Source organism: Mangifera indica, chromosome 2, assembly GCF_011075055.1.
Source record: "Mangifera indica cultivar Alphonso chromosome 2, CATAS_Mindica_2.1, whole genome shotgun sequence".
Classification (NCBI taxonomy): Eukaryota; Viridiplantae; Streptophyta; class Magnoliopsida; order Sapindales; family Anacardiaceae; genus Mangifera; species Mangifera indica.
Window position 1 is genome coordinate 13,449,296 of NC_058138.1, and position 9,994 is coordinate 13,459,289.

Sequence of the window (9,994 nt, forward strand, 5' to 3'; positions counted from 1 at the left end):
TACAAACAATTACATGAATTCAGGTGATTTAATAATTTTAAATTAGAAATAAAATAAAACACAATCACATGATGATATGTAATTGTTTGCGAATAAATTTATGCACATTATTTGTGTATATAGTACTATTCATTTATTTATTCAAACTTTATTAGATTTAGTTTATGATAGTGAGGTATTTGATTAGAGAATTGTCATGTGTATATATTTTTTAATACATAATTGAATAAATAGATGATATATTATGAATCATGCATATATATTTTTTAATATATAATTGGATAAATGAATTATATGTTATGATATGATCATTCAAAAGTGTATACATATAATAATTCTTAAAGCATGTAATCAATATTTTTTTTCAAAAATTTGTATACATTTTTAATTTTAATCTATTCGAGATAGAAGTGATAGTGGAACAGCGCGGCGTCAACCCGACCCATTGGGCCTATGGCTTACATAATAGTAGGCCTTATGAGCCGATCCAGTCCGATGAAAGTATGAGGCTCACGACCGTATCATATATACACAGAGTTGGGCTAGGCCTTACAGTAATAGAGTCGGCTCGTTAATTTTTGTAAATCGTCAACAGTAACAGGTCAACTCATGGCTTGACCCAGACAGCCTCACTGGCTGGGTCGGGCCCTTCTGTGCCAGGCTTTTTCCCAGGGCCCGGCCCAATTGATGCCCCTAATCGAGAAGACAAGGTCCAGTCAAAATAATCAAGATCTTAAGGGCATCATTGATAATTCCCAAACAACATGGGGCATCATAAGATTATCATTTTTCTATGGCCAAACGACTATTTCCCACCCAAGGTTTGACGTTTTCTCAAATACCCACCCGTTAACTATGAAAACACCAAAAGCCCACCCATCAGTGGTTAACTTTGACAGTTTCCGTCAGAAAAAAGGGTAAATGACTGTTTTACCCTTTTCAATTGAAATGACAAAAATGTCCTGCATGCCAAATGACGTAATTACCCTTTTCACTAAAATGACCTAAAAACCCTTAAATAAAAAGACCAAAATGCCCTCTCAATTAATTAACCAATTTTTCATATTCCATAATTTAACCAGCAACTTCCATGGCCTGAAAACAATGCATCATTTCAGTTTGAATTACAGATTTTCGGTTGGAACTGCCTTTGATTATGAAAGTGATGAAATGCAAAGAGTTGTGTAATACATTGCTTAATACTGGCCTGCTTGGAAACCTGAAAATGCAAACCATTTTGATTCATAAATATACTTCAAAGAGTTGTGTAATACATTGCTTAATACTGGCCTGCTTGGAAACCTGGAAATGCAAATAGCTGTGTACTGGAATGCATGCAATAACAGACCATTTTGATTCATAAATCAACACTGTCAACTCAGAATACTCCTCATATCAACACTGTCAACACACTCCTCATATCAACACTGTAAACACACTCCTCATATCAACACTGTCAACACACAGAACACTCCTCATAAGCACTAATTCATAAATTAACACTCTCAACACTGTCAACACACACACAGAATACTCCTCATATGCACTAATTTATAAATTAACACAGAATACTTACAGTGAACATTTCACTGAGCTATCCAAAGAATTTACATGCAGAGAACATTTCACTGAGCTATAGAAAAAATTTACATGCTGTGAGGAAGAAGATGAACCAAAAAATTATCCAAAAAATTTATAACTGAGCAATTGAGCAATTATCCAAAAAATTTACATAAGGGAAATCCCCAGTTTCATTGTATCTGTGACTCTGGATGCTGTGAGGAAGAAGATGAACCAAACTGACTTTTAGCTGACTGGCTTTCCATGGTTGGGATTGTTCTTCTCTGATATAAGGGGAAAAAAAATGAGTAGGTTTAATAAAACAGAAAAAACAGTAGCAAACAGAATGCTAACATATAAACAGAAGCAATACCTTTTTTTTGGGTCTTCCTGCATTGTTTGGATTGTATTGGCAGGACCTTTTGTTGTGCCCCAATTCATGGCAGTGACTACACCTAAGTGTAGACACAGGTTTTCTCTTTCTCTCTTCAGTGGGGTCTTTCCTCCTAGCCTTTCTGGGCCTGCCAGCTTTGCCATGCCTAACAGGTGGCTGCAGCTTATCTTCACATTCCTCTGGCCAGGTTCTCTTGTCTGGAATAGGATGAATAATTTCAGCATATGTTCTCATATATGCTGAAATTTGCAACCTGTCATCTACAAACTTATCAATGGTAGGGAAGTTCATGTGCAATATTGAGCAGATTGCATGTTGGCAGGGAATCCCAGACAGCTGCCACATCCCACAATCACAGATTCTTTTGTCCAAATTCAAGGTGTATGTTCTGCTTGGAATACCATTCATATCAATCAACTCGAACTCTTGCAGTCCAGCATATGAAATAGAGACATTTCGAGCTGTCTCAATACTTTTGTTCAATTTTTTAACAAGTGGGGGCAATGGAGTGACCCATTCAGTCCCTGCCTTCAGCCTACTATAAAGTCTCTTCATTATTCTTCTTCGATACAACTCCAACAAACTGAGAATAGGCAGCTCCCGACCTTCTCCAAGCCAACTATTAAATGTTTCAGACATATTATTTGTGATATGGTCAGATTTGGCTTCAGTGTCAAAGCCAAATCTAGACCATTGATCTGGCTCATTGTCAATTACCCACTTGTAAGCAGTTTCATCCACTGCCTTCATTTTATTTAATGCCTCATGAAAATCCACTTTATTTGATGCTCTAGAAATAGCCCAAAACAGATTTCGAAGATGTACCCCAGGGAAAGTTTTCCTGAAATTCGCATATACATGTCTTGCACAAAATCTACTCTTTGCATTAGGCCACTGAGTTTGCAAGGCATGTATTATTCCCTTTTGCCTATCACTCATGAAAGTGATAGGCAAGACATCACCCATGAATTCTTTCAACATCCCCAGAAAGTAACCCCAACTATCATTGTTTTCTACTTCACAAACACAGATTGCCAATGGGAATATCCCACTGTTCGCATCAATCGCTACAGCAGACAGCAGGACTCCCCCAAAATGCCCCTTCAGATGGCATCCATCAACCCCTATAAAACGACGACAACCCTCTAAAAAGCCTTTCTTCTGTGCAGCAAAACTTAGAAAAAAGCGATGAAAACGCGGTGTCGAGGGAATTTCATCCCTAATTACCTTTAGGGCAGCTTTTGATCCTGCATTGGTCATCAACACAATATGACAATATTTAAACAGCCAGTTATACGACTCTGCATGCTCCTTTGCTGTCAAACCAGTGGCAATTTTCTTAGCCTATACAATTTTCTATGATTTATCTTTAAAAAATGCTCCTGCTCCAACTGAGAAGCTAGAGGCTTAATGCTACTGCCTTCTTGTGACCTTATAAACCTGCCAAATTTCTCAGCTACCCATGATGCACTCGCAGCTGGGTTATCATTAACCCTGAGGCATGTGTGCATATGCTCGTACTGACGTATTTGGTAGGATTGACCATCTACCATCAGAGCTGCATAGAGATGGAATGGGCAGCCTTCTGATCTACACACAACCTTTATTCTTCTCTTCTCATTGTATATCTTTTTTGTAGCAAACCCACGATCAACCGTGTAATCTTTCAGCACACCCCTGAAATGTTCAACACTGTCAAAAACATGTCCAACCTCAAAATAAATCTTCCCATCTGCACCTTTCTTAAAAGCCTTTCCCTTCATATGTCTAGCTAATCTGGTAGCACCATCATCTTCTCCCTCATCACTTTCCCCATCACTATTGTCAGATTTATAATTAAGTCCTCGTGTCTCATCATCTCCTCAACAGATTCAGACCTGATTTCAACTTCGGCATGACTAATAGTCTCATCTTCATGTGATGCATCACTCCAATGAAAGTCATCATCATGCTGGGTAAATTCTTCTCCCTCATCAGAACTTTCTATTGGTTGGGTGTTGGGTGAGTTAGGCTCTGTTGGTTGGGTGTTGGGTGAGTTACGTTCTGTTGGTTCGGTGTTGGGTTGACTGTGTGAAGGTAGTAGAGGCCGAGGAGATCTGCTCTGTACTGGAATAAATTCAACATACATCTGAATAATTTGCTGACCTACTTTTCTATACTCTTCAAAGACAAACATCATGTCCTCATCACTGGCAATGATGTAATTACCCTCTCCATTAGCTGATCTTGCTTCAACTTTTATCTGCTCATCTGGATAAAGTTGCACCTCCTCATTTTCATTTGCAATACATTGCTTAACATCCTTGATGAACACAATTAAGCTATACTCTTCTGGATCAATATTTCTTATTTCAGATGGTATGCCACAAGCTTCAAATTTAATAGTGAACAACTTTGTAGAACTCATCCTAACAAAACACAGAATTAGTTAAAAGAATAACAATTAATTTGAGACCGAAGGCACAGAAAAACACAGTATCCCAGCGTATGTAACAATGATGCAACTTACCCAATGACACAACAACAACACTCCTCATGCACAGAAACAAGGCAGTATGCAACATTGTTGTTGATCAGCATGTATGCAAAGAAACAGAAGACTATGACTCATGCAGAATCACTCAAAACAGCATGCAAATGGGTGTGCACTTGACAGAAAGTATCCTACCTTATTGTTTAATCATTGTTGCAACTTGCAACACTGTTACACAGCCTTGTTAGACCAGAGAGAATTAAGGTTTTTTGCAACCTTCTCTTTCGCGCCAGTAGCACTGCACTCTCGGGTTTCCCAGCGTATGTAACAATGATGCAACTTACCCAATGACACAACAACAACACTCCTCATGCACAGAAACAAGGCAGTATGCAACATTGTTGTTGATCAGCATGTATGCAAAGAAACAGAAGACTATGACTCATGCAGAATCACTCAAAACAGCATGCAAATGGGTGTGCACTTGACAGAAAGTATCCTACCTTATTGTTTAATCATTGTTGCAACTTGCAACACTGTTACACAGCCTTGTTAGACCAGAGAGAATTAAGGTTTTTTGCAACCTTCTCTTTCGCGCCAGTAGCACTGCACTCTCGGGTTTCCCAGCGTATGTAACAATGATGCAACTTACCCAATGACACAACAACAACACTCCTCATGCACAGAAACAAGGCAGTATGCAACATTGTTGTTGATCAGCATGTATGCAAAGAAACAGAAGACTATCACTCATGCAGAATCACTCAAAACAGCATACAAATGGGTGTGCACTTGACAGAAAGTATCCTACCTTATTGTTTAATCATTATGAAACAGAAACTGATACATAATACTTAAAACAGAAACTGATCATGCCCTAACTCCCTCATAGAAACTGATCATCCCCTAACTCACACACAGAAACTGAACATATAACCCATACACAGAACTCAACGCCACCGAAAGTGCTCATACACAAGCCCAACAAAAGCAGTTAATACTCATACACATAACTGAATGCTCACCAAAATATAACCCAACCCTAAATAATATGTTAACAGTACACATGCAAAACCCCTACGTTAATTTTTTTTTCCACTCAAATATACGTATAATGCATAACCCTAACATTACAAAGACCATTACAGCACCCCAATACCCTGAAAAACCAAAACCTGTTTCAAACTTCAACTTCCTAATACTCACATAGAACTGAAAACTCACGAAAATAGAAGTCATACACAGAAACTTACGTCAACAGTGGACATGCAAAACCCCCACGTTAATTTTTTTTTTTGCCTTGCCCTAAAATATACATATAATGCTAACCCTAATATAACACAGACTATAATAGTACCCAAAATATACATATAAGGCTAACCCTAACATTACACAGACTATTACAGTACTCGACAACAAGGATAAACAAGGTATCCGAAAGAATAAACCTGGACGGCAGGAAATATTTTCTGAAGGCCTCAGTTGGAGCAGACTTCGTCGTCGTTGCAGTTTAACTCACCACGAAAAGCCACTACACTTGTCGTCGGAACTGTTGGTGATCACAGTAGCCGAAAACAGCAAACAGGTTGTACTTTCTCGTCTTCTTTGGTACTAAACTACTTCGTCCACCCTTGGTAACGTCGAACGATGTCTTGTCGTGGTCGTCTTTGTCGTCGCCGTTAAAGGTTCACCGTTGATCACACTGGAGCACAATGAAACAAGGTAAACGAAAGACTTAACGCGAATGGAATGTTGAACGAAAGAATGAAGGCCAAAGGTTTTGTTCAAATTTGAAATCTGACGTCGGTTGGACAAGTGTCGCTCGTTCGTTGGTGAAAGAGAAAAATCATTTTTCAAATTGGTGTGAAATGACACAAAGACCCCTCACGTGTCGCATGTTCATTCGCTCACTTTCCCTAGACTAATCCCTAGTCGTCGATTTGTGCCCCAAAAATTGCCACCGTTGATTTCAATATAATCATTCTGCATTTAATACAGACTGCGGCACGTCCTTCGAGCGCACAGTATTCGGCGGCTGATTCAAATTTTGTGCGCCCGATTATTTGCTTTTTCGCCAGGTGTCTTCTTTTCGTACTGCCACGTCAACCACCAAAGATTTGCAAACCCTGAATCGCCAAAAATCGTCGAAAAATCGTTCTGCTTTTCAGATGACAACGCCACGCGTCAGCTATCCGTGCGTTGCGTGTGCACGCGTCCCGTGCAGCATTAAATGTTGCAGGAATTTTTTTTTTTAAAAACGCTTATATTGATTTTAAAATGGAGAGCCAGATTTACCATATTACCCTTTTTTCTGACGGAAACTGTCAAAGTTAACCACTGATGGGTGGGCTTTTGGTGTTTTCATAGTTAACGGGTGGGTATTTGAGAAAACGTCAAACCTTGGGTGGGAAATAGTCGTTTGGCCTTTTTCTATAGGTGAACTTCATTTTAAGAACCGCCTCTGTTTGCCATCGTCTCTTCTAAATTCGCCCCGTTTTTCATTTTAATTCAATTGAAAGTCAAATCAAATTCTCGAAACTCAAACCCCAGATCTTCAGAGGAAGCAAAGAATGACGACAATCAGTCTGCGCAAGGGCAACACACGTCTCCCACCGGAAGTGAATCGCGTTCTCTACGTTCGGAACCTCCCCTTTAACATCTCCTCCGAAGAGATGTACGATATCTTCGGCAAATATGGCGCCATACGCCAGATACGTATCGGCACGAACAAGGACACACGTGGCACCGCCTTCGTCGTCTATGAAGACATCTATGACGCCAAAACCGCCGTCGACCACTTGTCAGGCTTCAACGTCGCCAACAGGTACTTGATTGTTCTGTATTATCAACAGGCTAAGATGAGCAAGAAGTTCGATCAGAAGAAGAAGGAGGACGAGATTGCTAAGATGCAGGAGAAGTACGGAGTTTCTACCAAAGATAAGTGACGGGGATTGGTTTTTTTCTTTACTTTTTCTTAAATTAGGTCATGAGCCTCAATACATTTATGGATATTATTGTATGAGAACTATAGATGATTATATGATTAACTATATGGTTAGATTTTGTGAATATGAACTTGTGTGTGTGTGTGTGTGTGCGTTTTTTTTTTTTTAATTTGTGGGTTATTTGCTATGGGATGTTAGGTTTTTGTCTGGAAATTTTGGTTTTTGAAGGTTTGACGCTTGGATTGGAGGAATTTCTTTTTTAGGAATTATTGTTGAGAACAATAGAGTTACCTCAAGAACCCAGGGGATAGCAAAACTATTGGAGCAAAGAAGGTTTGGGTTAGAGTCTCTGTCACACTTAGAACATTGATTTATCTGATACAATGGTTATGGGTCCGGTCATTATGTCTTGGGTTTACCCCGTCCAACCTATACAAACAAAGTCTCCGGTTTCCAAAAATAAAAAACAATAGAATTGCCTTGATTTTAATGTCTAGATGGGTCACAAAATTGAAATTTATTAGGTTTTTATCTTGGTTAATGAATACCCAAAGTTGAAGATTTCTTGTGGTTATGGTTTTGGTGGTTTCTCCTTTCTGGGTGCTACGATGCAGTGATATTACTTAAGTGTGATGTTTTATGGGGTTATGGAGAGTCTGCTTTGTGATCTATTTCTGCCAAAATTTTTCCTGTGCATGGATGAGTAGGCTTGACTTTGCCCTTGGTGCCTTTGTTCTTAAGATTTAAGATCTTAGACCCTTTTGTTTTAGCATAAATATTGGGTTTCATCTTTTACATAATTCTTTTCCCTGTTTTAACTTTTAATAATAGCAGAAACTTTATAATAAAGTGGTTGCTGGTAATTAACAATACATGATTATGGTGATTGGCAACTAATAATATTTAGGACAAGAATTTGTCAGTTATCAGTTGAGATTGGTTGTGGAAGCCACTATATTATTCTCGTGGAGAAGCATTGTTAAGAAATGTCATTGATGACATGATGTATGGTATTGACTAGAGCATTGGCATTGTTGATGATTACTAAGTTTGGTAATAGTTTCAAATAAGGCAGTGGCTTGTTGAAATTAGTATTTTGAAATGTGACCTCATCATAGTTAGATTGAAGTTCTTTTTTGCTTGTTGTTCCCCCCTCAAATGTTATAGACTCCTTTTGTCTTAGCTTTAACTTTAGATATGAATGGTGCGTTGTGTAAGAGTGAGATTGACTTCTTCCACTTGAATCACTATCTAGTTGGCAAACTTAACAGAAAGGCTCGTGTGAGGATTCACGCTTGAATCTAGTTGGCAATTTCGTTCGTTGATGATATCATATATTTGAGGGAGCATTTTTTAATTGACTGAAAGGTCTTGCAAGTGAATACTACCATTCTAGTAGTGAAACTTACCAGAAAGTGTTTGCTTGTGTCTGGATTCATACTTATTTTTATGTGAATTTGAATCTGTGTTAAGTCTATTATTCAACCTTATATGTGAGGGAACATCCAGTAGTTTAAATGATGTGTTTGTACAATTTTGTAAAAGTTAGGCTTTCAAGTCGACGGTCATTTATCATAATGGTTTCTTTAAGTATTATTGGGTGTTATATGTATGCAGGAAAAGTCCTTTTGGTTATTTTGTTTGTGAAATTTGAAAGTTGAATTTCGAGTTACCTCAGCTAGATTAATCACAAGTTAAAAGTCAACTTGTTTATTTTTGATGTTTTTTTATTAATCTCCCTGTAAGATTGTAGGAAAAGTTATGCATTTACTGCTCTAGTTGATTGTCTTTCGTCTGTGAAGTTCAAAAATTTGATTTTAACACTCTCCATGTTAGAAACTAGATTTTAAAAGAGTCAAGTGGTGTTCACTGTAACCTTAAACCTTAGACTGTCAACCTTGTTTCTTAAATTTCTAAGAAGCAAATTGTTTTGTCCTAGTCTAGTATAGAGTTTGAGTATTGTGCCCTTGTTCATTTTGTTGCTGATGTTTAGTAGTTTTATTATCTTCTACGTGAGCTCGACCTTCCCTTGCATTCTTCTTTGCTACTACTTTGTGACAATTAGTCTGTCCCTCACATGGGTGCAAATCTTGTCTTCTATGTTCGCACTTAGCACATCAATGTTGATATACACTTCACTCATAAGTTGGTTGGCCGATGGGCTCCTCGTTTTCACTATGTTTCTATGGTCTCTCAGCTTGTAGACATTTTCACTAAATGCCTACCGTGCAAGCGTTTCCATTCATTATGTCTTCAATTGTAGCTTTGTGAATCACGCTGCAACTGCAGGGCAATGTTAAATTTTCTCTTTTAATAATATTTATATTTTATATTAGGACTTAATCTATTATATGTATTCCTAGGGAAGATTTAATTCTTATTAGGATGTAATCCATCCATTCCTTTTTTTGTAGGATTAGGATTTCTTATTGGATTGTATATATTTTTACTATTATTGATTAATGGAATGCACACAATTATACAATTCTTCATTAGTAAGCTCACTTTACTAATTGTTAGAAAAAATTGAATGAAATAGAATTAAAAAGGTTAAGAAGTTGAAAGTTGAAAAGTTAAGAATAATGGTGAAAGTTGATGTCTTGTCCCCGTTAGAGTGATTTT

At 37.8% G+C, this 9,994-nt stretch overlaps 3 protein-coding genes across 3 annotated transcripts; 1 reads left to right on the forward strand and 2 right to left on the reverse strand.

The window, feature by feature from the left end:
• Nucleotides 1–1,478: 1,478 nt before the first annotated feature.
• LOC123199468 lies at nucleotides 1,479–2,357 on the reverse strand. The gene is made up of 2 exons (XM_044614493.1): nucleotides 1,934–2,357; nucleotides 1,479–1,844 (listed from the first exon to the last, which is right to left on the reverse strand). Exons 1-2 carry the CDS (start codon nucleotides 2,297–2,299, stop codon nucleotides 1,752–1,754), a joined length of 459 nt encoding a protein of 152 aa, XP_044470428.1. The 5' UTR covers nucleotides 2,300–2,357; the 3' UTR covers nucleotides 1,479–1,751.
• Nucleotides 2,358–2,492: 135 nt separating this feature from the next.
• On the reverse strand, nucleotides 2,493–3,717 carry LOC123208560. The gene is made up of 3 exons (XM_044626095.1): nucleotides 3,375–3,717; nucleotides 2,672–3,201; nucleotides 2,493–2,573 (listed from the first exon to the last, which is right to left on the reverse strand). Exons 1-3 carry the CDS (start codon nucleotides 3,715–3,717, stop codon nucleotides 2,493–2,495), a joined length of 954 nt encoding a protein of 317 aa, XP_044482030.1.
• A 3,150-nt stretch (nucleotides 3,718–6,867) lies between these two features.
• Nucleotides 6,868–7,496, forward strand: LOC123199478 (splicing factor 3B subunit 6-like protein). The gene has a single exon (XM_044614505.1). It carries the CDS (start codon nucleotides 6,998–7,000, stop codon nucleotides 7,370–7,372), a length of 375 nt encoding a protein of 124 aa, XP_044470440.1. The 5' UTR covers nucleotides 6,868–6,997; the 3' UTR covers nucleotides 7,373–7,496.
• Nucleotides 7,497–9,994: the final 2,498 nt, after the last annotated feature.